The sequence below is a fragment of the Lissotriton vulgaris genome, chromosome 10, assembly GCF_964263255.1.
Source record: "Lissotriton vulgaris chromosome 10, aLisVul1.2, whole genome shotgun sequence".
Classification (NCBI taxonomy): Eukaryota; Metazoa; Chordata; class Amphibia; order Caudata; family Salamandridae; genus Lissotriton; species Lissotriton vulgaris.
Window position 1 is genome coordinate 315,829,695 of NC_141698.1, and position 27,712 is coordinate 315,857,406.

At 42.9% G+C, this 27,712-nt stretch overlaps 1 protein-coding gene across 1 annotated transcript in view; it reads right to left on the minus strand.

Annotated features, from left to right (window-relative positions):
• OBSCN (obscurin, cytoskeletal calmodulin and titin-interacting RhoGEF) overlaps positions 1 to 27,712 on the minus strand; it is a 1,012,031-nt gene that overhangs the window by 211,171 nt on the left and 773,148 nt on the right. The window contains exons 82-86 of the mRNA XM_086941076.1: positions 25,414 to 25,533; positions 9,344 to 9,492; positions 7,883 to 8,083; positions 6,875 to 6,957; positions 3,175 to 3,348 (exon numbers count right to left, since the gene is read on the minus strand). Coding sequence (XP_086797202.1) covers positions 3,175 to 3,348; positions 6,875 to 6,957; positions 7,883 to 8,083; positions 9,344 to 9,492; positions 25,414 to 25,533 — 727 coding nt within the window. The remainder of the gene's footprint in view (positions 1 to 3,174; positions 3,349 to 6,874; positions 6,958 to 7,882; positions 8,084 to 9,343; positions 9,493 to 25,413; positions 25,534 to 27,712) is intronic.

The window sequence follows — 27,712 nt, forward strand, 5'->3', positions numbered from 1 at the left end:
TATGTACATTATGAAGTGCCCAGGTAAAAACAGCAGCAGCTAAATGAAGTTGTGGAACTAAAGAATCAGATCCCAGAAATCCTAGGGTACATTACTACAGGAAGAAGAAATATACCGTATCAAAGCATCCATTGCATGCACCAACATCTCTTTGCTGTTGAAGATAGTCAACAGAAGTCTTAGAATAAAAGGGGTCTTATGTTAACACAATTTTTTTATGCCCCATAGATGACATCAATTCCTTCTTTGTCCATCCTGTCTGTCTTCATTGGCCCCCGCAAAAATGAATAGTGCCTTTTCTAGCCCTATAAATATTTCATGAGAGGGTGCATGGCGACCGGGCGCTGCTTTCATATTTATGTTTTTATGGTTCATTTGTTTGCTTTTAGATAGCTATCTGACTTGCTGAAGCACGTTGATATGATGGTATTCTGGCAATATTTAATAACACTGAAAAGTAGAATGAATAACGTTTCTATATTCTATGCTGATGCTATAACAACGCATTATTTTAACTCTGAAAGACCCACCTGGCTTACCAGCGTCGTTTTGCGTGATGTTTCCTAATGGCGATACCCATTGTGTATGCTTATGACGTCGCCCACATCACTTTGTATTCCATATTCTAGCATTATTAAATCCTGTTTAGTTTATAGGTGTTTCAATATAGAAATTGGTAACTTTTCTAGGACTGTCATCTATGTACCAACAACATGTTGATAAATTGTTTCTGTTTGGATTGTTCTCATGAAAATAGGTTTCGATCTATGCTGTTGGGGATGTTTGGGTACTGAGTGTCTTAGTTTGTATTTTGTTTTCTACAGAATGCTGTGTGGCACTCATAAACAGGTGCTTGGTCTTCAGCAATACTGAATAATGTATATGTATTCTGAATTCCAGATTGCTGCATAACTTCAACACTCACCGCTCTGAACAGCTGTGCGGCCCCCACGCCCTTCCAGCCAGTCCTCTCACTAACTGAGAAGGTCATCAGGCTCCCTTATATATCAGAAATTGTTACTTAAGCAAGCTGAATGGGACACACACTGGGGAGGACCAGGCCTCCCCTTTACACATCAAAGGGTGTTTTTTGATTCAGTGAGAGGCCACAAAGAAGGTCCCTGGCACATTTCAGAAAGGAGAATGGGCTGATAATAGAATTGCAAATAGTGGGCCTGGGAGCCCTGTGGTAACCATCTGAAGCACATATCAATGTAAATTATATCCTGGTGTAAACTCTAGCTACTCCCATGGCCTGTGTTGTGGGACGATCATCTTCGGAGACATCCTTGCTGTGACAGCTGTTTTTAAAGAGGAAGATGCAACAGAGAAGGTGATACTTCAAAAAAAGCAGATTCCCAACATAAAACCTCAAAGACTCAGACCCTATATCACATTTGGTGCCTGGAAATGGACTAGAAGAATGGAAGGTGGAGACCCCAAACACAGTCCTCTGCCTAGAAGTTATACAGGCTCTGTGAGGAGGGGAAGCAAAGTAATACTTCTGCCTGTGGTCAGCCAATGCCTGCTAGTCTCCCTGCTGGGTAAGGGGACATCACCCAGGGAATCTAGACCCTAGACCCAGGGAATCTAGACCACCTGCACAGGAGCCTGGAGCACCAGCAGCTGCCTGCTTTCCAAGACAGTGTACCTTGGAATGAGGATGAGAGCATTGGAGGGAGCAAGGTCCAGTAGGGAGCCCTGTCGAGTGAAATCTCCGTGCGAGGTGTGAGAAACCAGCTGCTGAACAAATTGGGTCATTGCCTGGTTCAGGACTGGGTTGACAACCCCTGTATGACAGGAAAGAGCTGCAGTGAAGATAGCTGTGGAAAAGACTGCTGTGCGGTAAAGGCTGAAGACTTACACTGTAACATTGCAGTGACCCCATATGCCAAGAGGGGCCACCGTGGTAAAGGCTGCAATGCGGTAAGGGCCGAAGGATATGCAGTAATGTTGCAGTAACCCATATGCCAGGAGGGGCATCTGTGGTAAACCCTGCTGTGTTGTAAGGGCTGAAGCCTTGTGTGGCAGCTGTGTGGCAATCCTGTATGCCACAAGGGGCTGCCAGGACTACTTGTGCAGTGTTGATCTGGTGGGAGCCTACAGACTGCGAGTGATGGTGCCATGTAGGTCACTGGGAGCAATGAGGACTGCAACTGGTCCTTTCTCATTGAGCAAGTGAGGGCGCTGTGGGAGTATCATTACCCAAGTTCCGGATCAAGGACAGGAGCAAAGGAATCACTGTCCCCACCAACCCCCATTGGGAGCACGGGGACACTTACCCCGTAGCAGAAGAGCAGGAAACCTCTGATCATTGCCGGAGTGCAGCTGTGAGTGAGAGAGAACCTGTGCCAACTGACTCACCGGATCAGGACCGGAGCCATTATGTGTGCCCGCGGTCAGGGCATCCTCCAGGACTCGGCACAATTCACTATTACTAGAGTAGATAAGACCTGTTTTGGGACTACAGACCCCGGGGGAACTCGCTGCTGAGTGCACTGCGGCACTAAATCCCTTGTGACTTGAATTTAAGAGTCAGAGTGGAATCTTGAGACATGGACTGATAGTAGGGCATTCCCTGGATGATGCCAACTGTGATTGTGAAATAACCACTATCGCTAACTTGAGAAAAGATTGGGACAGGGAATTGCCATTGAAACACTAGAGCCCCCGACCACAAGAGGAATTGTGTTACTGTTTGTGAATGTGTATTTGTCCTTTGGGTGATTAGTAGTAGAAATAAAATACTTCTCTTTTTTTCATAAATGTGAGCATGTGGAAGGACATTGATTTAATGCTGCTGCAGCGTGCATTTTGAGCTGCGAGCCTGTGTACACTAATCTGTGTCCACAACTTCCGCACCCCCCTCCCACCCCCCAGGGTGCCTTGGGCTATTGGACTACATTTACCATTGTCAGTAATGTGCCGAAGGGGTACTTGGCCCACTTGCTCAGAATCAATAGTAGGCTGTTCCCGGGATCACAGAAGTAAAACGCCTCAACCCCCACGGGGATCACAGAAGTAAAACGCCTTAACCCCCACGGTTAGGCTAAGTAGCCCCTGCCTGCCCTATGGCCCTCTGAAAGGGTTTGTGACAAAGTGAAACAAGTTTATCTAGCAAGAAATAAACATCCAGAGGAAAGCATTGATGCACTTGAGGCTGCTGGCACCTACTTGTAGTGAAAGTCTGTGATTTCGCTGGCATTTCTGAATATAGTAGTTTTTTGACTGGCAACGGTGGCAGGAACATCAGGGCAGGTTTCAATGTACTGCAGGTGATGCGTCTGCATAAACCGCAGGTCTTTCACAAACTCCTTTTCTGAGTTGATGAGGTCCTGAATAAGGGTGCTAAATAAAACAAGAAAATAAATAATAATACATTAATTAATAATTCATCATATTGAAAAAGTTGAACAGCCAGAATGTATAAAAAAAACTAAGAACATGGAGTTCACTGACATAAAATAACCAAAAGTCCTGCTCTATCTTTCCATTTCTCTATATATTGACCAAATGGATTCTACAAAGGCTTTTGTTTTAGACCTGCTTCAACTGTAAAATTATTTATCAGTGTTAGTCCCAGGTCTTTTTTGCATGCATTTACACATTTTGGGTTCTCCCTTTTTCTTTGAAAGTATTTTTATTAATTTACTTATGTTTAGTTGATGACATTATTGTCTAATACAAGCCAGTCTTAAAGTGTGGCAACCAGACCTCACAGTACTAGTTTCATGAAAAAATCTGTAAATAAGTGAAACAATTAGATATCACTTTCCCGAAATCTATTCCTTTTCCTAGCCTACACATTAGTATTCTGGATCATTTACACAAAGTACCATATTGTAGCCTGTCTTGGTGCTGTGTATACCCTGCTTTTCCGTTTATGGTTACCTTCCCATCACCCGTACTAAAATTGTCTTAATACTCCAGGCTAGACCTTAAAAATTAAGTTTACAGTTGCCATTTAAACCTTTCTATAGCATCCCCATATATTCTACTTGCTTTCATATTTGTTGTCACATTTGTTGTCACATGTTATCTAACTCAATAATCAACTACGGACAAAATCACTTTCACCAGTCAAAACTGTGTGAACGTAACATTTTGTGAGAAGATCCCTGTGACAGTGCATTTGTAAGTAAAGGTCTTAAAGACACAATATTACTGCGAGATTTACTTTAATCGAATTTTAGGTTTCCAAATCTAAGCTTTAACGAACATTTCTTATTTAGGAAATGTTTACCTTGCGTGCTCATTAAGTAACAGTGTTAAACAAAAAGATTTTCCAAAAAACGCACACTACGCAGAATTGTTCAAAGTCTGTATTTCACGTTAAATTGTGCATCGCCATCAATGTATTTCAATCGATGAATAACCAGAAAGAATTGTTATGTAAGCAAAACGTAATCAGTCTGTAATAAAATACTAGTTTGTGAAAAAGTAGTTTACAAATCGAAATCTGTTGTGAAATGCCACCTTTCACTGCCTGTTAAATTATGGGATTTGTAATATTTTCAAGTGGATTCATAATTCATCTTTACAAAGGAATACACAGTACCCTGTTGAAAACCATAGCTTGAGTGTGATAAACACATGTGCACCTACGATGGATGGATATGTGTCCATATCATTTTTTTGTTTTCCAATATATCTGTGGGTTATGTATAATTTCCACAATAATTAATCTATGCTGTGATATGTTAAGTCTTGGTGTTTTACAACAATATTTTTTTGTATCTTAACTTACTCCCTACAGCTGATTCTAAAAACACTAACTGTGGAGAAGATAATGTCACTTGTCTGCTTATCTTACTCACACTTTACCTTCTGCACCGTGTGAAATACCTGTAGTATGCACCGGATTCCAGTGGGGAGAAAAAATGTGCAGGAATTAAGTGCTCTGTTTCTGTTTCCACATATTTTCCTCATTCTGATCTTAAATTGGTGGAATGGAGCAAAGATTACAGCACAGTAAAACCAACTCACTCACAATTAGGGCCTAAGACAGGACAGTACCTACTTTATAAGCAACATATTTCAAATGTAGTATCAGTTATGACAATCTTTGTACTATTAGACTAAATTAAATTTATTTCTTTTTTAACCAGCAAATCTAGTGGCCTATTCTGGATTCGAAGGCACTTGTATATACTGTAATTCAAGGTCTCTGGGGCATAGCTAGATTATTTGATAAGAGACATCGGAGAAATGTCTATTATAATCAAAGGCAGCAGAAAATAGAAATACAAAACTGTGTTACTTCAGAAATTGCTATTTTGAACTTAGATTTGAATATTTGTTAAGGTTGTGTAGAGCTTCCAAGCTCAGGAAGCAAAAGGAGAATACACATAAACAGCAGTTAAATAAGCATCCTCGATTAGAACAGCTCCTAACAAAATATAAGAAACAGGGCACTATATTGGTGGGCAAAATACAATATATTGAATTTCCAAAACTGCAGAAGTACTTTTTGGACCATTCTGTATTCACTCAAAGAGGCAATAATGATAAAACAAGAACTGGTGCTAAACATAAGTAGCTCAGTAAGTAAAAGTAGATTTACCACACTTAGGGGCAGATTTACTGTGAAGTCACGCAATGCAGCAAGGCAACTTGCTGCGCTGTGTGACAGGAACAGAGCAGAAATGAGTCATCTCTACTAAGACAGGACGCATTACTGCTCCCTCCCTGCGCTGGCGCACTGTGTGCTGTCTAGCACCAATGCAGGCCCCCTTGTGACATGGTACAGGGGTGCCTGTGTTACAAGCAGTATTGTTTTGTGTGCAGGAAGTGACATCTTCCTGCATAAAAACAATTCTTAAAGGCATTTTCCTTTTTCCAGCCAGGTGTGATGCTGAATGCATCACACACATGAAAAGGAAGTAACAAGGAGAAATAAAGCTATTTCTCCTTATTATGCCTGGGTCTGGGAGGCTCACCATTTTGATGCATTCCCAGGTTTACATATCTTTTTATATCTGGGAAATGGGGAACATCCTTTTCGACGCGGATGTTACCCCGCAGTACTTTTACAATGCGTCCGTTACAACGCAAGTCGTAACCACGACTTGCGCTGGAGGGCGCTAGAGGATAAATAATAGTATATTTACTATTCCAATACCTTCCCTAGTATCCACGGGGACTGGTGTTAGAATAGTAAATTATACTATTCACTATCAGCGTCCCCCAACGCAAGTCGTTGTAACGACTTGCGTTGTTAAAGACGCGTTGTAAAAGCACGCGTTGTGACGGTACGCGTCGTACCGTCATACATCCCTGGGAAATCCATGGGTGGATGCGTGGGAATGCCCACAATCATACCATGTTAACGCCTCCCTGCCTCAAGGTAACGCAAGGGAGCAAAATGTGCTGCCATTTGTTACCTTAGATCAGGGGTCTCCAAACCGGTCCTGGAGGGCCGGATCCATGCCAGATTTTTTGGATATCCCCATTGAGATACATGTAGTAATTTTAAAAATCTAGCACGGATCCGGCCCTCCAGGACTGGTTTGGAGACCCCTGCCTTAGATTTACTAAACCACGCAGAGCCATGCAAAGTGGCTTTGCGTGGCTTAGTAAATCGCACTTAAGGGCTTCCATTGCCTTGTGTGACACAAGGGAAATGCAAGCCTTAGTAAATCTGGCCTTTATGTCACTCAAATATCAACGTTAAAAAGACAAAATGCTGAGTTGGCCCAATCATAATATGACCCTGTAACTTTTCATCCATCACAGTTACACTTTGGATTAAAACAGCACAAGATAAATATTTCTGAAGGCAAATTTTCCTCTTAGATCGAATTACAGAGGAGAATGTAAATCGATTATACAATAGAGAAGTTGTGCACAATCTGTTTGGTGGGTAGCTTCTTACCTCAGCTTCTTCTTATAGTCCTCCTCTGACACAGACTCCCCCGGAAACTCTGGACCTTCTCCTGCTCCCCATTCTGGTGACAGCTAATAAATAAAATAGTGCAAAGAGATCAAGCATTTTGGTAGGTCAAACTGACTCATTCTGCTGTGTGAGCTTCTGCCTTTACCAACAACAACAGTAATTTCGCAAACATAGGCTTACGGTGAAAATATCCAGCTTTACACCTACCAGGAATTCACACAAGTCCTGGCAGGTGTAAATCAATGCACCCTTGTGAATTTCTCTGAACCAAGTGCAGAGAAATCCAGATTAATAAATACCATGCAAGGAAAGTGAAGTCGGCCTTACAACAAGGCATGGTTAGCCTTGTTAGTTTGTGAACACCCTTTGTGGACCTTCACAAACTCAGATCCGACTCCTTCCTTCCCAGGAAATGTTTGGGAATACAGTCCACCCAAGAGCTGGTGTAAGTTCCCTTCCAAGATGGGAAAGGGAAAGGATCAGCCCTTGGTTTGGTGGGGGTTAAGGCAACAAGCTTTCTTCATGGAAATTTTTTTTACCTGTGAAGAAAAAATATATATTTTTACAGCAACCTCCATTCCATCTTGCTTAAATCTACTCTATGTATATTTCCACATAGAGGGGATATGATCTCACAAGAAATGGCACATGATGCCTGCAAACCTTGACCATGATACTCTTTTATCTCAAAATTATCAGAAGTTCTTTGGCGACCAAAATCTTACAACCACAAGTAACATTTAACTTATGTGGCCCCTGAGCAGTATAGATACAAACAATCCCAAATAATTTACTTTGTTGTATATACCAGAAAAAGGCAATAATGTCATCTTCTGCAGGCGAGCAAAGTTTGGCTCTTAAGCCTGGAGTTAGTGAACTTCAGTTTTCCATTAAAGTATGAGGAGGGTTACATACAATTCTTCAGCTCTAGTGTATATTCTTCAAGTCTTTCCATAGAATGCAAACAATAAATAGGATATTCATTACCTTAAATCTCTTGTCCAAGTAGGCTGGAGATACCCAGCCTTGTCTGGAGGCACTTGTCTTTGTAGGCTTGGTTCTGACAAGCCACTTGAGAGGATGTGCGGAATCCAGGACCTCAACATATTGTCCTTCTTTAAGGGTAATGGTCTCCTTATCAGCTCCAACAGGATTGTAATCAGCTGTGGCCATGTATATGTCAAAGATCTACAGAAATTAAGGAGATTATGGTAAAGCTATATGGTTGTCTGATTAGTTTGCATTGCCATTTGTGAACGATTGCACAGAAAACATTTAAGAGCAATCCTAATATTGACTCCTTAACTCCAAGTGATCAAAGCATTCTATTTTTATACCCTATTTAAATGTCATATTATCACAGAAAGGTAGGCCAAAATCCTCAGCATAACACTTTAAAATCAATTAAATCCGCTTGCGCATGTTATCAGGGGTGCAATTCAATGTGCTTTATGACCTCTGCAATTTATGCCATGAGTTAAAGCTTCATCATAATTCCAAGAAATATTTTGACTATTTAGAGGTGTGTATGATGTACTAGGGTTGTTCATGGGTTGACTATTATCTGCTTGTCGGCTTTTGTGTTTAAGGTATCTTGCATGCAGTGTACCTGCTTTGCCTAATGCAGTTCTGAGCTCCTTATGTGGACAGGCCAAGAGTTTGTAAGAATTGTACATACAATGTTAAGATTAATTTAGGAATGTGTAATATGCTACATTAAGAGGCCTCTTACGATGTCCCGACACCGACACAGTCTCAAAACTATGACCGACCGACTTCGGGTCAGCAGGCCCGACCTCCTGATTAGGATGCAACCGAACACTGTTCTGTTGCATTCGGCCACTTCGGTCCCCACCCAGTAGCTGTACACACAAGGGGGTCCTACTAGGGTCACCATACTCGCTCTCTAACAGGTCTTTCATGTCAGAAAACCCAACATGAACAGCCTGCCTGAGACTGAGTATCGTAATCCCAAGGGCGGAAAGATCGCCGTTTAGAATTACGGGCCAGCCTCTGACCGGCCAACGGGGTCCTTGAGCCCGTCGAATGCCAGCCGAAATGACCAGCCAGTTTAGTTTCCCACCACCAGCATTGCAATGCGGCGGCCGGAAAGTAAACCGAGATGCGGCCCGAAAGGCTCCGACCATTGATCTAAGCATTTCCGGACCTCATTTTAATTGGCCTCTAAGTGTCAATTTCACAATGTGGTATAAATGTGGAACACAGTGCATATCTATGTAACTAGGGAGAAATTGCTATTGGAATATAACTTGCACATAGAGCACTGCACTTCCTGGAACGTTACAATTGGATTCAGGCCACAATATTGTTATTATTGTCTTTAAATGGAAATAGACAGTCCTGATTTACACCAAACCGTTCGTTCTGGCAATCATTACAGTATTCATTTATTTAGAATCTTCAGCTCCATTCCACAAGCATTAGTACCTCTCCTCTTGCATCCCCGTCCTCTGATTCAGAGGAGGATTCCAGGGCAATGGAAGATGGCCTCGAGCGACCGTGACGCGGTGAAGCAGATGGGGTCTTGGATTCATCATCGCTATCCATACCTGGCATCCCCGGGACGCGAAGAGAACCTGAAATCAAGACATTGGGTGGTTAGTTATTAACAGGAAGGTGCAGTGTTATGTTACAGGGTTAATTAGATACCATGACAGCCTCCACACTAAAGGCTGTGATATGTCAATATCTATCACCACTGCTGTATTCTGATACACTGATTGATAAAAAAAAGAATCCACAAGCTGTGCTTTAATTCAGGCAAATATTTACTCTAGGGGTGAACCATTCGGGTCTACCTTGCCCTTAAAAATAAATCCATCCGGTGAGCTCATGAAAAACACATGTTTTAGGGGAATTGTTTACTACCTCCAGGTCAGTTTAGATAACAATTAAAGTTGTGCCACATTCTTTGATTATGGCTAGCATTGCTATGGAGTCCAAATGAATGTCAGAAATGTTCAACAAGAAGTAAGTTATCGACCGCCATTTGGGGAGATCTACAAATATACAGAATTGTTGTTCCCCAATAGAGGGCAGAAGTGTGCCCTCTGGCTATGCACTTTGTCTATACAGCTACAGGCCCTTGAAATAAATGAAATACTGGGAATTTATTAAAACTCTTCTTGCGATTCATGCTTTGTACTTATTAAATACAGCCAATATTGATATTGTTTGGTTAACAAAAATGAAAAGGGCAAAGAAACTACCACAGTACTGTAGGATTCAGTAGAGACATGTGAGTTTGTTTATAGTCAGACCAAGTAGTTTAAGACTTGGGGCATTCATTTTATTTTACCTGCTCCAACAACCCTACCACTCGGTCTTTAAAGGAAACGTTTTAGAGCCCACTAAACAGAATGTAGAAAATATTTTGTTGTGAGGATCAAAGAGTGTGGTTAAGACGCATTGCTATTCTACCCAACTGCATGTGACTTCTGATCGATAGATGGTCTTGCAATAGAGGGCAAGCATTGCATAAGACTGAGGCTGATGATTGTACCTGAGGTCTCAGTCCAATTTGACTTTCAAAGCAAATCAGCATAAATGTTAATAAATCGACTTCATATATGATTCTGTCCTAGAAGGATTATCCCACCTAATTGCTATTGATGAGTTAATTGATTATGATTAGGGTTTGATATTTTGTTTTTACTGAAGAATTTGTCATCGACCTCCAATCCCTTGCCAAGAGTTAACTGGAAAATAGCAGGCTATGTCTGCTCAACAGTTTGAAAGCTAATAAAAAGGTTTTTAAAAATGCACGGGAGAGAGGTGGCCTGGTAGTGTACGTTTCTACAAAGCTTGATTGTTCAGTCACAAAATTGCCAGAGGCTGAATAGTCATTCTTAGCCGTAAATGTAAAGTTTGTGAAATGTTACAAGGTGACCGGTAACTTAATTATCTGTAATATCTATAATAATCCCTATCCTATGCTAAGAAGGGAATAGTTTGTAAATTAACTAAAGATATGTGTTTTATAACCAGAAATTACAATCATGTATGCATAGTTGTAATGGGGAATTATAACAAATGTATTGCAAATACCTTCACTCAACAAATACATTAAAATGCTAAATGACCTATGGAAAAGCTATGAATTTGTACTGTGTATGAATGGATTGGATTTAAGGCTTCTGAATGGCTGGTAGCAAGAGGATCTCCAAGCACACTAAAGAATTTTTCCTAGGACAAGGCAATCTATACTGGACTACACCTTTTTCTCTTGTAAGTTATTTTCCTTTTGCCTAGGTTTTCATATTGCTTCACACTTTGGCAGTGATCATTTGCTCTAGTGCTTGGCAATGCAAATTTCCATTTCAGAATGAATGGAGATCCAAGAGATTGGGATTCAGTCGGATGACTAAACTTAAAACCACTGAATACGGTCACACATCACTGGATGATTTAAAGCATAATTGAAGATTGGCCAAGGAGGAGGGTGTTGTAATCTGTTTTGTAATTACTTCCTGCCACTTTATTCCCTCTTCCTTTCACTTGGCTTCTTCCTTCTTAGAACCCCACCATCCCTGCAGTAATAGAATGTTCCTTGTAGAGTTCAATTAGAATGTTGGTGCTCACAGGCATATGAGGAAAGTGGATGACCAGAATAAAGAAGCACCTCAACCTACCTTGTGGACTTTCATTATTTCTAATGTTTTACACTGGCGAAGATCCTGCGCAGGGGGCACCTGGTCATCTGCCCTTTCAGTACTCTCTCCAACATTCTCCGGATTTCAAGTGCTGTGTGCTGTGCAGCGCTCCTCGGTTGTTCAAAGGTCCTGTCAGATGATTGTTCCTCGCAGGCGGAACTCCTTTGAGTCGCTTTCCCTGTGAATCTGCTGTGGCATTATTACCCTGCAGTGGCATGCCTTCGCTCTGTGCACCATATTATTACTACTCTGGTGACTAGTGGAGTTTAGGAAATTAGACTAAGCTTTTCGCTTCACACTTTTGTCTCCGGGCTGCTGTGTGACCATCCTAATCTTGCTCCATCTGCGCATGGTGCCCTGTGTATGGTAGGCACAATCATTTCACAGTACGAGGGAGTGTAGACGCCATTTCTGATACACGCCTCATCCGTGGGTTCTTTATCTCCCTACTAACAGCTTTTGTGATCCTTATCGTAACCTAAGGCACCCATCCTTCCTTGAGCATTCTGTGCTTTCACCCTGTGACACTCACTTCTGGTTTATGAACCTTTTAAAGTATAAAGCCTTGTTTTTTTTGCCATTATTAGCACTGCCCAACTAACTTGCCTTTTTGTGTGCCCTCTCTGTGATACGCACACCAGTTATTGCATGTCACTTTGCATCTGTAGCCTTCTGTGACCTCCCTCTTACTGGCAGCCTCTCCAGGTGACATGCACACCTTGCTGACACATTCTTCCGTGATTTTTGCTCTTCTTAACTAGTTCTTTTCCATAGTATTTTTGTGTATTATCTCACCTTCTCCCTCTCAGCATGGCAACCACTGGAATGAGTCAACAACCATCCTTCTTAAATGAGTGTGGGGAGCCTGAAATCCACTGGAAAGATTGGATAAAGATGTTTGAATCGTATCTGATTGCTTTGGAAGGGGGAGGGAGTCTTCTGCAGTATGTAAGCAACATATTTTATTGCATAATCTGGGCATACAGGGTCGCAAAATGTATGAAACATTACCTGAGCCAGAAATCGAGGATGAGGATGAGATATATGTATATGATGTTACATTAATGAAATTTAAAAAATCATTTTGGAGACAAGGTAACTGTAGTCCTTGAACGTCATACATTTTTGTTGTTTTGTGCAAGGCAAAAGTGAATCTATTAACAGCTATATTGCAGCATTGAGAGGATTGACTCAACTTTGTGTGTTTAGGGAACTTAATGACTCACTCATAAGAGAACAATTGGTTAGATGTACGAATAAAAGCAGGATCTAAGAAAAGCTACTTGCTAAAAAGCCCACACTCAGAGAAGCAGTTACCTTAGCCCAGTCCACTGAGCACAGAGCCAAATGTTTGAGAGAAATGAAAGTTTCAGAGGAAATAGTGGCTACAGTGCAAGCAGAGGAATGTTAACGGTAAAAATTGTAATAGGAGGGAACATTTTTCAAGAGTGTGCAGGGACGGGGAAAACAACCAAGTTAAAATGGTGAATGTGGAGAGCGAGCAACGTCAAAAGTTTGTTTTCCAGGCGAAAGATGAGGAGAGTACCTCCAAACAAGACTTCCCCAAATGTATGGTTTTGCCTAATAGTAGACCAGTAAAAATGTTTGCAGACTCCTGTTCCCCATTTACACTATTTAATCATTCTGATTTCAAACATGTATTGGGTACTTCAGGGATAGAAATGTGTAATCCCGACATTTCTCCGGAATGATATACTAAAGATCCCATCCCCCTGGTGGGCATGATAAAAGCCCATGTAAATGTTAAAGGCAAATCAACTGTGGGGAAAGTATACATTGTGGAAAATGGTTCCAACCTTCTTGGATGAAAACACCAGAAGGAGTTGGGCATCATACTGGACCCCAACAACAAAGACCAAGTTTTACTTGTTGAGTATTCCAATAGTGAGAGTAAACTGTGTAAAGAATGTCCTAAATTATTTGTAGATCAATCAATCAATCATATCATTTGTAAAGCACACTACATACCCGCAAGGGTTTGAAGGCGCTGAGGGGTAGGGAGGAAGGGGGTGCTGTTGCTATTGGTCGAACAGCCAGGTCTTGAGTTGTCTCCTGAGGGTTAGAAGGTCTTCGGTTTGTCGTAGGATGAGGGGGAGCGTGTTCCAGGTCTTGGTGGCGCGGTGGCAGAAGGATTTGCCTCCAGCTGTGGTTCTAAGGATGCGTGGGACGGTAGCCAGGGAAAGGTCTGTGGAGCGGAGTTTACTATTGGGTACGTAGAAGGAGAGCCGACTGTTGAGATAGGCTGGGCCGGTCTTGTGGAGTGCCTTGTGTGCGTGGATCAGGAGCTTGAAGGAGATTTTTTTGTCGACAGGGAGCCAGTGCAGGTTCCTCAGTTGGGGGGGTGATGTGTTTGCGGCGCGGGACGTCGAGGATCAGGCGTGCAGAGTATTCTAGATTCTTTGCAGTCTGTTGATGGGCTTGGTCGGGGCTCCGGCGTAGAGGGCGTTTCCGTAGTCGAGTCTGCTGCTGACTAAGGCCTGGGTGACTGTTTTCCTTGTGTCTGTCGGGATCCATCTGTAGATTTTGCAGAGCATACACAGAGTATTGAAGCAGGAGGAGGAGACAGCGTTGGCTTGTTTGGTCATGATGAGTTTCGAGTGGAGGATGACTCCCAGGTTACGTGCGTGGTTGGTGGGTGTGGGGCTGTCCCCAGTGATGCGGGCCACCAGGAGTCATCCCAAGCTGAGGGATTGGGCCCGAGGATGAGGATCTCCGACCTTGGTTTGTTAAAGGACTTCCAACATAAGATCAAAGTGGAACAGAGAGCCAAACCCATAGTACACAAACCTCGCCCTGTTCCTCTCCTTATGAGAGAACCCCTAAAAAAAGGAGTTGGATAAGTTATGTAAGATGGGGGTCATCCAACTCATAGTGTCTTCTGAATGGTTGGCGCCCATAGTCACAGCTGCCAAAGCTAGCGGGCAAGGCATTTGCCTCTGTGTAGACCTGCGCAGCCTTAATGAGAACATTTGGGTAGAGATATTTCCCCTTCCCAATATAAATGAGATGTTGAGCACCATGGGAGAGGCCAAAGTCTTTTTATTTAACGACTTATCCATGGTGTACAACCAAGTGAAACTCCACCCAGAGTCCCGACTGTTAACAGTTTTCACCTCTCCTTTTGGGTCATACATATTTAGAAGGATGCTTTTCGGTCTGACCTCTGAGGTGGCTGTCTTCCAGAAAATGATGCAACAAGTTCTCAAAGGCATCACTAGCACCCTATGTCTTCAGGACGACATTCTCATTTATGGGTCATCAGGTGAAGACCATTATCGCATCTTCAAGACTGTATGTGAGAGACTATTGGATGCTGGACTTACTTTCAAACCGGAGAAATGCAAAATAAGGGTGAGCTCGGTGGACTACCTTGGCCACACCATTTCTCAGGCAGGTTGTAGACCCAAAAATAGTCTCATCCAAGCAGTTAAAGATACTCATTACTCTAAAACTAAGGAAGAACTCAGATCCTTCTTGGGCCTTATTGAATATATCGCCAAGTTTGTAAAAAAACGTTTCTGATAAATGTGAAGGTCTACGTGAATTGCTGAAAAAAACCCAAAGAATTCATTTGGGAAGAAGAACACAGCCTTTTGGTAGACAAGTTAAAGGCGGATAATATCACCTCTACAGCTTTGGGTCTGTTGATCCTAAAAAACAGAAATATTAACCATGGATGCATCCATCAAGGGATTGGGTGCCACATTATCCCAGAAAGGAGATAGGGGTGAAACCATTATAGCCTTTGCTTCCCAATCCTTGAGCCCAGCTAAACGAAACTACTTGGTTATCGAGAGGGAAGCGTTAGCACGCTTTTGGGTTGTCAACCTTTTTAAATTCTATCGTGGGGTACCAGATTTACCATCTGTACTGACCATAAACCATTAAAATTCATGTTCTCTTCCAAGAAGGTTTTGTGCAGCTACGAAGTGAGCTGCCCAAAATATTCTTGGAAGAAGGGTCCCAGGGCTGGAAAACTTTCACTTTAAAATAGAGTGCTTGCCAGGGGCAGAAAATATTCTGGACGATTACCTGTCAAGGTCCCCATTGGATCTACCTTACCCAAGAAGAAAACTTAGATGTACCCATTCTTGCCATACAGCTTCCATCCTTGACCATAGAGGAATGGGAAGAGAACTTGAAGAAGGATGCCGACATGGGTACCCTCAAAAACCTAATTGTGAATGTCTGGCCTGAAAAATGCAATGATGTGGTTGACGAAATAAAAGAGTTATGGGAGGTTAGATTTGAATTGACAATTATAGATGACAAAGTGTACCGCACTGAGAAACTTGGTCCCCCTTCTGACCTCCGTAACAAAATAATAGATCTAGCCCACGAAGGACACTTGGGCAGGAGCATCACAAAAAAATAAAGTAAGACCTTGCTTCTGGTTTCCCAAGATGGATTCAATGGTGAAGCAAAAGGTCAAAGGATGTATTAACTGTGAAAGAAATGACAAGAGCAAAATCTTGCTTAGGGTTCCATTATCTCCTGTGGAGGTACCGGTCTCCCCATGGTCCAAACTGGCTATTGACATAATTGGTCCCATGGAGAGTCTGGGACCCCAGAGAGGATTCATGTTCGTTCTGGTGGACTACACTTCTCACTGGATAAACTTTAAATTCATACCATGCACCACTACGAGTAACCTCATTGCATTCCTAAAAACTGTCTTTTGCAAAGAAGGTATTCCAGTTGTTTTAGTTACAGATAATGGTGCACAATTTACATCTGAAGAGATGAAAGAGTTTTTAAAAGAATTGAATATTAAGCATGAAAAAACTGCACTATGCTGCCCCAAGGCAAATGGCCTTGTAGAAAGAACTAATCGCATGATAAAAGGACACATCCAACTTGCGATCATTAATGGGCACAAGGTGGATGACTCCCTTAGAGAATGTGTATGGGCATATCACACTGCACTCAATCTGGTCACAGGAGTGTCCACATTCGATGCTGTAAGGGGAAGAGAGGCGAGCACCAAAATGGTTGAATGGAGGTAAGAGTGTTGCAACTAATGGTTGGGAATGTCACAAGAAAAATCAACAGCACCAAATGAGGTATAAGAATTGGTATGATTGGAAACATGGTGTGAAAGGATACAACTTTGAGACAGGCAAATCTGTCTTGGTGAAGAAACCCACAAAAGGACATTTTGGTGAAAGCAAATTCAAACCTCCCCAACAATTGGTCAAGGTAAGCAGAAATGTGGTTCGCCTTGAGAATGGTCAAACATGGAGTGGAGACAGGCTTGTAAATGTAACATGATTTTCCCTATATAAGAGAGATGTGTTGTAACCTGTTTTGTAATTACTCCCTGCCACGTTATTCACTCTTCCTTTCACTTGATTTCTTCCCTCTTAGAACCCCCCTCCCTGCAGTAATAGAATGTTTCTGAGAATGTTGGTGCTCACAGGCATTTGAGGAGAGTGGATGACCAGAATAAAGAAGCACCTCAACCTACCTGGTGTGGACCTTCATTATTTCAACTTTTTTTACAGAGGGCTTATGCAGATCTGCAGTCACTGTGAGTAGATATAGTAACCTCTCTAAAAGCTACGTTATGTAGCAACAATAAATATAAACGGTTGAAATGACAGGGTTGTTCATCAAACTGGAAGATAATTCACTAAGAGAAAGAAAGATGGATATAAATACAAAAATGGTAAGATTATTGAATAATCTAATGGGGCAGTCCAAAGGACCGAAGTCGGAAAGTTAAAAAAGGAATAGCATAAGACTATATGGGAAGCAAAGCAACGCTACTACCTAGAGCTAGAATGGTGTTTGAGTTTTGATATCTGCTGCAATAGGAATATTGGGAGATTTTTAGGTATTAAATGGACTATAGAAAACTCATGCACTAAACCAAGGGAAAAATATCTCCTGTCTTACATTGAAGGCACATTTGGAAAATATTTACATCATGAAAAACAGCAGTATGTAGCTGTTTTTGCAGGCGGTCAGGGTCCACATGGCAAAATGAGTCTGGTGTGCTCGGAAAAAGATATAGGAGTTACCATTCGATCTGCTATGAAGGGTGTTGCACCTGGACCAAATGGGATTCTATTAAGTGTCTTCAAGGTTAATGTTAATTTCTTGGCATATCATTAAAATGCACTGTATCTCACATTCGGACATGGAGCGGTAGTCCCTGATAATGAATGGGAGCAGAAATATACCCAGATCATATGAAAGTCTTCCAAAACGATTCAGGGAACAACAGAATAATCACCCGTTTAGATCATGAAACAAGATGAATTGCTGGTATTTTGCTAGTTGAACTTGAGAAGAAATAAACTGATCCATAAAGATCGGACTGGTTTTTGGCATGGATGGAAGGTCTACCCTATATAACACAACTCTAGCACTCCTTATTTATAGTGAGTTGAATAGAAAGCAGAGCAAATGATATGCTTGCTTCATCAATCACAAAATGGTTTTTGCTAGATTCAATAATGATCACTCAGGCACAATCTGAATATATGGGGCATGTGTCTACGTTTTCTGTCCACAATAATTACCCAATACATAGATTCAAGGGTTAGGATTAAAACTCGACATGGTCAATCGTTTAAAAGTCTTCAAAGGTTGTTAAAGACTGAATCCAATTGTAATAAAACTAAAGACCGACTACTAATGTATTGAAAACTAGCACAGTTCTAGTTGCCAAAGGCAGAAGGCCTGGGAGAAGCAGCAGTGGTTTCTAGATAACCAGTGCATTCACTTCCCCTGGTTGCTGTCATCTGGGGGGGGGGGGGGTGTTGGACTGGCAAAAAGTTCATTTCAGGCAACATCTTACCTTGATGAAAGCATAGGCACCCAAATTGACACGTGCACTTGAAACTTTGTATTTGAAAATAACCAGTCAATCTATCCAACCAATAATGCAATTTGATAAAAAAAATTGCCATCACTTCCTTACAGCGTGGAGACAATAGATGGATTGAAGAAAAACGCACTGAATGTGACACAATGCAATTTGTTCCGCTTCGTGTTGGAAGAATCCTAGTCTGTGGCTCGAAGTGAAATAAGGCAGGAGTTTGATGCATTCTGCCAATATTTGGTCAGGAAAGCAGCATGTCTCAAGCTGCAGAAATAGTATAGAGTTCCTTTATATGAGCTGAGGTGTAAATCCAATTATTTATTCTCACTTTTGCACAGCAAAACACAACATAAGCGAGTTACTATCGGATTCTTTCAAACCCCTATATCGGTTCTGAGGGGGGGCCATCACCAGGCAATGGATGGCAAGTAGTCCATGGAATATATAGCTACATTAATTAATCGTTATACCATGTTTATGAGTACATGTCCCGCTTTATTGACTGCAAGGAACTAAAGCTTAAGGGAAATTTAGCTAGAGATAAAAGTTCAAATCTTCAGAAAAATTACGGTGTACAGTCCCTAAATAGAGCAGATTACAGTTAACAGACACAACTGTTCCATTCTTGAATTGGCGGTACACCGTCTGACTATTAATACCCAATTACAAATGTGTAGGCAGCAACAGTTGTTTTAAACTTTGTTGTGCTGGGCTGATATTTTCACTAAACCTTAATTCTTTATGTTGGAAAAGCATGCACATTTTTATTGTTTTTAGGGTTTATATTATGAAGCGGTTTTAGATCTTGCGTTATAGGGTTCTTATTTTATACGTTTTATTTTTCTTGCTTTTTGAGAAAATGTTTACTGTACTTTTTATTCTTTATTGTAAAATATTGAAATATAATTAAAAAATACATATGTGATGTGCTGACTGAATCCATGCAATGAAATGTACATAGTGCTAACCTAGCGGTAAAGCAAAGGAGCGTAATTCACAGATTAGAGAGCGAGAGAGATGAAACTTCGAGATTGATGTCATAGTATCGAACAGTGGGGCTCTCCACAGTCCCAGTAGTTTAGTAAGGTCCAGGTTGTGTGGGTTTCTTAGGGACCTCGTGAAAAGAAGGATGTTTGCTCTCCTGTCTGACATGGAAGAGAAAAGAACCGTCTGATCAGCGGAGGGGTCTTATTCCAGGCTGCAGGGCGCCTGACCGCAGAATCTTCCGGGACATTTGCAAATAATTTATTTATTTATTTATAATGATGACAATCGCATCACTGTAAGAGAAATTGCGACTGGGTGGTGTTCTACAGGGTGCACTGCTTTGTGGCAAAACAGTGGAGCCTAACTGCAGTGTATAAACAGAGGCATTAACAGTGCAGCCTAACTGCAGTGTATAAACAGAGGCATTAACAGTGCAGCTTAAATGAAGTGTTTAGGCAGAGGCAATAACAGTGCAGCCTAACTGCAGTGTATACACAGAGGCATTAGCAGTGCAGCCTAACTGTAGTGTATACACAGAGGCATTAGCAGTGCAGCCTAACTGCAGTGTATACACAGAGGCATTAGCAGTGCAGCCTAACTGCAGTGTATACACAGAGGCATTAACAGTGCAGCCTAACTGTAGTGTATACACAGAGGCATTAGCAGTGCAGCCTAACTGCGATGTATACACAGAGGCATTAGCAGTGCAGCCTAACTGTAGTGTATACACAGAGGCATTAACAGTGCAGCCTAACTGCAGTGTATACACAGAGGCATTAGCAGTGCAGCCTAACTGCAGTGTATACACAGAGGCATTAACAGTGCAGCCTAACTGTAGTGTATACACAGAGGCATTAACAGTGCAGCCTAACTGCAGTGTATACACAGAGGCATTAGCAGTGCAGCCTAACTGCAGTGTATACACAGAGGCATTAACAGTGCAGCCTAACTGTAGTGTATACACAGAGGCATTAACAGTGCAGCCTAACTGCAGTGTATGAACAGAGGCATTAACAGTGCAGCCTAACTGCAGTGTATACACAGAGGCATTAACAGTGCAGCCTAACTGCAGTGTATAAACAGAGGCATTAACAGTGCAGCCTAACTGCAGTGTATACACAGAGGCATTAACAGTGCAGCCTAACTGTAGTGTATACACAGAGGCATTAGCAGTGCAGCCTAACTGCGATGTATACACAGAGGCATTAGCAGTGCAGCCTAACTGTAGTGTATACACAGAGGCATTAACAGTGCAGCCTAACTGCAGTGTATACACAGAGGCATTAGCAGTGCAGCCTAACTGCAGTGTATACACAGAGGCATTAACAGTGCAGCCTAACTGTAGTGTATACACAGAGGCATTAGCAGTGCAGCCTAACTGCAGTGTATACACAGAGGCATTAACACTGCAGCCTAACTGTAGTGTATACACAGAGGCATTAACAGTGCAGCCTAACTGTAGTGTATACACAGAGGCATTAGCAGTGCAGCCTAACTGCAGTGTATACACAGAGGCATTAACAGTGCAGCCTAACTGTAGTGTATACACAGAGGCATTAGCAGTGCAGCCTAACTGCAATGTATACACAGAGGCATTAGCAGTGCAGCCTAACTGCAATGTATACACAGAGGCATTAACACTGCAGCCTAACTGTAGTGTATACACAGAGGCATTAGCAATGCAGCCTAACTGCAGTGTATAAACAGAGGCATTAACAGTGCAGACTAACTGCAGTGTATAAACAGAGGCATTAACACTGCAGCCTAACTGTAGTGTATACACAGAGGCATTAACAGTGCAGCCTAACTGCAGTGTATAAACAGAGGCATTAACACTGCAGCCTAACTGTAGTGTATACACAGAGGCATTAACAGTGCAGCCTAACTGCAGTGTATAAACAGAGGCATTAACAGTGCAGCCTAACTGCAGTGTATAAACAAAGTCATTAACAGTGCAGCCTAACTGCAGTGTATAAACAGAGGCATTAACACTGCAGCCTAACTGTAGTGTATACACAGAGGCAATAATAGTGCAGCCTAACTGCAGTGTATGAACAGAGGCATTAACAGTGCAGCCTAACTGTAGTGTATACACAGAGGCATTAACAGTGCAGCCTAACTGCAGTGTATGAACAGAGGCATTAACAGTGCAGCCTAACTGCAGTGTATACACAGAGGCATTAACAGTGCAGCCTAACTGCAGTGTATGAACAGAGGCATTAACAGTGCAGCCTAACTGCAGTGTATACACAGAGGCATTAACAGTGCAGCCTAACTGCAGTGTATACACAGAGGCATTAACACTGCAGCCAAACTGTAGTGTATACACAGAGGCATTAACAGTGCAGCCTAACTGCAGTGTATACACAGAGGCATTAACAGTGCAGCCTAACTGTAGCTTATACACAGAGGTATTAACAGTGCAACCTAACTGCAGTGTATAAACAGAGGCATTAACAGTGCAGCCTAACTGTAGTGTATACACAGAGGCAATAATAGTGCAGCCTAACTGCAGTGTATGAACAGAGGCATTAACAGTGCAGCCTAACTGCAGTGTATAAACAGAGGCATTAACAGTGCAGACTAACTGCAGTGTATAAACAGAGGCATTAACACTGCAGCCTAACTGTAGTGAATACACAGAGGCATTAACAGTGCAGCCTAACTGCAGTGTATAAACAGAGGCATTAACACTGCAGCCTAACTGTAGTGTATACACAGAGGCATTAACAGTGCAGCCTAACTGCAGTGTATAAACAGAGGCATTAACAGTGCAGCCTAACTGCAGTGTATAAACAGAGGCATTAACAGTGCAGCCTAACTGTAGTGTATACACAGAGGCAATAATAGTGCAGCCTAACTGCAGTGTATGAACAGAGGCATTAACAGTGCAGCCTATCTGTAGTGTATACACAGAGGCAATAATAGTGCAGCCTAACTGCAGTGTATGAACAGAGGCATTAACAGTGCAGCCTAACTGTAGTGTATACACAGAGGCAATAATAGTGCAGCCTAACTGCAGTGTATGAACAGAGGCATTAGCAGTGCAGCCTAACTGCAGTGTATAAACAGAGGCATTAACAGTGCAGACTAACTGCAGTGTATAAACAGAGGCATTAACACTGCAGCCTAACTGTAGTGTATACACAGAGGCATTAACAGTGCAGCCTAACTGCAGTGTATAAACAGAGGCATTAACACTGCAGCCTAACTGTAGTGTATACACAGAGGCATTAACAGTGCAGCCTAACTGCAGTGTATAAACAGAGGCATTAACAGTGCAGCCTAACTGCAGTGTATAAACAGAGTCATTAACAGTGCAGCCTAACTGTAGTGTATACACAGAGGCAATAATAGTGCAGCCTAACTGCAGTGTATGAACAGAGGCATTAACAGTGCAGCCTAACTGTAGTGTATACACAGAGGCATTAACAGTGCAGCCTAACTGCAGTGTATGAACAGAGGCATTAACAGTGCAGCCTAACTGTAGTGTATACACAGAGGCATTAACAGTGCAGCCTAACTGCAGTGTATACACAGAGGCATTAACAGTGCGGCCTAACCGTAGCTTATACACAGAGGTATTAACAGTGCAACCTAACTGCAGTGTATAAACAGAGGCATTAACAGTGCAGCCTAACTGTAGTGTATACACAGAGGCATTAACAGTGCAGCCTAACTGCAGTGTATGAACAGAGGCATTAACAGTGCAGCCTAACTGCAGTGTATACACAGAGGCATTAACAGTGCAGCCTAACTGTAGTATATACACAGAGGCATTAACAATGCAGCCTAACTGCAGTGTATAAACAGAGGCATTAACAGTGCAGCCTAACTGTAGTGTATACACAGAGGCATTAACACTGCAGCCTAACTGTAGTGTATACACAGAGGCATTAACAGTGCAGCCTAACTGCAGTGTATAAACAGAGGCATTAACAGTGCAGCCCAACTGCAGTGTGTAGGCAGAGGCATTAACAGAGGAATTCCCCTTTTGTTACAAAGCGTTTGTAACATTGGGAAAATATGATCTGCAGAGTACATGTCTTAAGCATTACCCTTCAACAGCATATTCAAACAGGACCGGATTTTTTGGGCCCTGGGCAGGAGGGGAACATGCAGGGCCACTGTAATTTGCAGACAAGGTGATGCATTCAGGGATTTTTGCATCTCAATAGATGCCCCTTCTCCTGAAGCTGCTTTATACAGACTACTTCTGCAGTGGCGACCAACATAGAAAAATACGGGTGAGGTGGGGCATGGATAGGGGGCCAGTGGGAAGCATGTTGGGGAGCAGGCGGCAGGGGGATAATGATTTATTTTTTTTAAACACCCAACTAGTGCTGCTGGCCACCTTGCGCTTCTCTGCTACATTTCCTGTTCCTGGGACAGCACCATGACTCACATTCAATCCCAGTGCTGCTCTCAGGCATGACAGCAGCGCAGGGATTGGCCTGAGTGGGCTGATTTGACGCTCCGTTCAGGACAGGGACTCTGTTCTGTTTCTCCAGCCGGAGAAACCTAATTGCGCATGTGCGTTTGCCCGGCCTGAGACGGCTAGCCAAACACAAATGCGCACTTAGAAGTGCATAAAGCAGTCCTCCTGCCCCGCTCCCATGCCCTGGCCATGCCCCTCCGTGCACACACTGGCTCAGAGCAAGCAGCTAAAAACAAAACAATGGTAATGTATAGTTTTATTTTTCAGCTGCTGGCTCAAAGCCAGTGGGGCACGAAAATCCACCACTGCGGAGGAGCCGCTGCTGCCCTTCTGAGCTGCAACCCATCCCTCTCAGCCACCTACAAGCACCTCTTTTACAGCTCATGAAGGGCTGATGGTGTGAGAGTAGCTTACCACCCAAATGGTTAATACTTCGTGATGGAGCTAAACTGTAGGACAGTAGGCAGCCCGCAAGGCCTCTGTGGCAGCCAGGCAGGAGGTCTAACTGCAGGAAAAACCTGCAGAATGTGTCTCCTTGCAACAGGGACCATAGGAGGGGGCCTCATCCCTTGGGCCTTGCCTCGCTACACCCTAACAGCGAGACCCTGGGCACAGAGCCCCCTCCTATGTGCCCAACTGCAACAAGACTCCTTTCTTTCAATTGGAAAGGTAGGGGGCACAAGAGGGCTGGTGTACTGCCACGGCTTGCCAGTGTCGCACTGGAGCAGGGCCCCAAGTTGGTGGACTGAGTACGAGGCACTAGGCAGCTGCCCACACTGCCCATGCCTAGCACCAGCCCTGTATGTGCACTACAAATAATAATAAGAGTCAACTGTGTCCCTCGGATGTGCCACACATCTTCTGGGGGTGAACCGGGAGAATAATCAGAACTTCAGGGGCTCCTCCTGTCCATCCCTTGATGGTGCTCTTGGCATCACACCTTGTCAGAAAACCAACCGGGTCTTGCAACGATGTAGGCCATTGCTGACTCGAGTGCCATTGTGCGATGGTACTGGTTTGGCACGGTATGTCCCTCTCATGAAAGCACAAAAGACAAAATTTAAGCATTGCATAACTGTGAGGAATAAGAGTTGTTTCAACACATTTACACATTAAAATGTGTGATTGTTTAATATTTACTAGACAGTTTAAATCTAGTCTGGCCAGTTGGACAAAACAAACGTGCACCTTTAATATTTGTACCAAAACTTAAAACATGTATTTGTTATGTTATACCAATTTATATCACCTCATGTTACGTCATATTTTGTTAGTAGCATTTGCAAGGCCTCAAACATAACACAATATCTGAGCTCAACCACCAAAGCTTGGCCATGTTCCTGGGTGAATACAAGGAGTGTCCTTCTGAAGTGAAACTGCCATGGAGATGATCCTAAAAGTAATGGACGCACAGGTGACCTTTCCTAGCACTGAGCACAGCCTGCCGCCATTTTTCTAGTTCAGAAATGTGGATTTGTCTGTAGAACGCAGGATGGTTCATGGGGATACGCTTGCAGATGGGGACACCACAGATGAAGACAGAAAAGTGTTTAGCGTCATACATATCTACCTTGAGACATCTTTGCGGAAACCATCTCCGTGATTTGGGTGGTCAGTTTCTTAAAGAATTCCTCTGTTCCAACATCCGTCATGGAGAAAGACGGTTTGGACAGACCTTCGTGCTCGCCTCCTACAGGGGGAAACAGAAAAAGCATAGAAATTAAAGTGAAATTGGACTCTTTACCTGACTACTCCTGTTCTCGATTTGCATTGGACACAGTGAGCAAATAGGTTAACATACACAGACAACCCATGGTCTATCCACCGACGGAGGCAGGTCTGAGCTGTACTCCCAGCAGTCTGTAAAGACCCTGCTGCTCACTACGTCTGCAAATGACCAGTTCCAGCAAATGCAAATGTCCAGTTCTGTGCTCTGATGCTTACTATTTCTAAGCCCTTTCGTTTCTGACACTTAATAAAACTGAGAAATGCACAAGAAGAAGCTGTGATCCTGCAGGAATTAAAATGTTGTCGTTGGGCGAAGAAGCGTCGCTTCGCATTTTTTAAAGAAAATGTTAAGAGTGCAAGTAGTGAATCCAATCAGGTATGTTGTTAGAATTTACTTTAGAACCAGAATTGGAGGTAACATCTTTTAAAATTGTAGCCATATTCCACTGATAGCTGCATTAAGTACGATTGTTGGCAATGGCTTAGTGCAGACATCCCCAGCACAGGACGCATCCCGATGGCCTGTGGTGGGCCATGCCCTTCCTGCCCTCTGAATGGCTCACAGTTCTCTAAATACCAATGGCTAAGGTGCCTGCCAGTCTTGCTTGAGACATCTTCTGATCAGAGGCCTCTACAGGTCTTAAGCCAGCCTTTGTGGAGAACTTCTGTTGAGAAAGTCTTTGGTTTTTGGGTCTTCTGTCAGTCACCATGAATTGGACTCAAGGGCAACTGCTGTTTTTCTTCAGGGTCTCCCAGTCTTGGGTACCTTGATTTGTGTCAAATATGTCCTTGAAAATAAGTGGTACCCAAAGCTGGTCTATGCGATCGAGATCCTGGCCAGAGCATCAGGATAACTAATGACTATGGATGTGGGTGCCACTGAGATTCATTGTATGCAGACATCTCTTTTATGAATATGAGAATAATCAGGCATGGAACCGCACCTCCTAAACCTAAGAAGGGCATCACTAGAATAAACTCGACCCAAAACCTTCAAAGTTTAAGGCAGGACTCCCTCTCATAATTTACTTGGACCGTATTACGAAAAACTGCCCTGGGGATACAACAGGCATATGCTCCTGCATTGTGCTCTCCCAGAGCACCTTGGTATTACAGAAGGGACCCAGACGCTTGGGCAGCCCCCTTGGTAATACGGATAGCGTTGGCCCATATATAGTCCCAGCACTATTGTAAGAAGGCATACCCTCGTTTGCATGGGGGCGTGGCTGCATGCAAATGAGGGAATCACTTTACCTCTGCGCCTAGGCAGTACTACGGACGCGAGCTCAGGGACAAACATAGTATTAGGAGGCGGACTGGCGGTGAGTCACAAAAAGGTGGTGCACTGTTAGTGCTCACCTTGAAATCAGCACTCTTGAGGGTGTAAAGGGGGTCACCCATGGACATTTAAGACTTCCCCTGCGGGCAGGCGCAGTCACTCACTGCAACTGCCTGCAGGGGAATCTCTGTGCCTTATTTTAGGCACTTGGAAGCAGCCTTTCCGTATTTCATTGAATGTGCTTTCCCAAGGCGAGTTTGTGGCTGCCCTGGGAGCAGCTCATTCATAATAATAGGGAGCATTATCCCGGTCGCGCCAGGTGTACCTTTCAAAAAGTGTCCGATGGCACAGGTTTTGTGCCTTGCGGCACAATAACTGGGAGCAAATGCTGGTTGAGCCCCTGGGCATTTTCTATATTACTACCCTAAATGTGCGTTCTAATGTGAATTCCCCCAGGAGGCAACATTCTGCAGTACTGGACTAATAGAAAATATAAAGATATATATGTACGCAACTGGACATATGCATTTATGCTAAAAAATGAGCTTTTGTAGTTTGGCAGCTGGGATTAATCAAATGCATACCTATTTTTTGCAGAAAATCAGCAACACTGTTAATAATGTCCCAAACGGCAAACTGTGCGAGAGTCCACATGAACTCATGTCTGCTATCACAAATCACAGGAAAGGCCAGTTTCAACCAGTAGGAATGTGCCTAAAATTGAGGCCCATCACTGTGTGAGAATGTATGGGACAGCAATAGAAAAAGAAATCGAAGAGTTACAAGAATCTAAACAGAGGAAATTGTAAACCAATACAAAGCATTGAAACCACTTCAGAGAACTACATCAACAAGGACATCA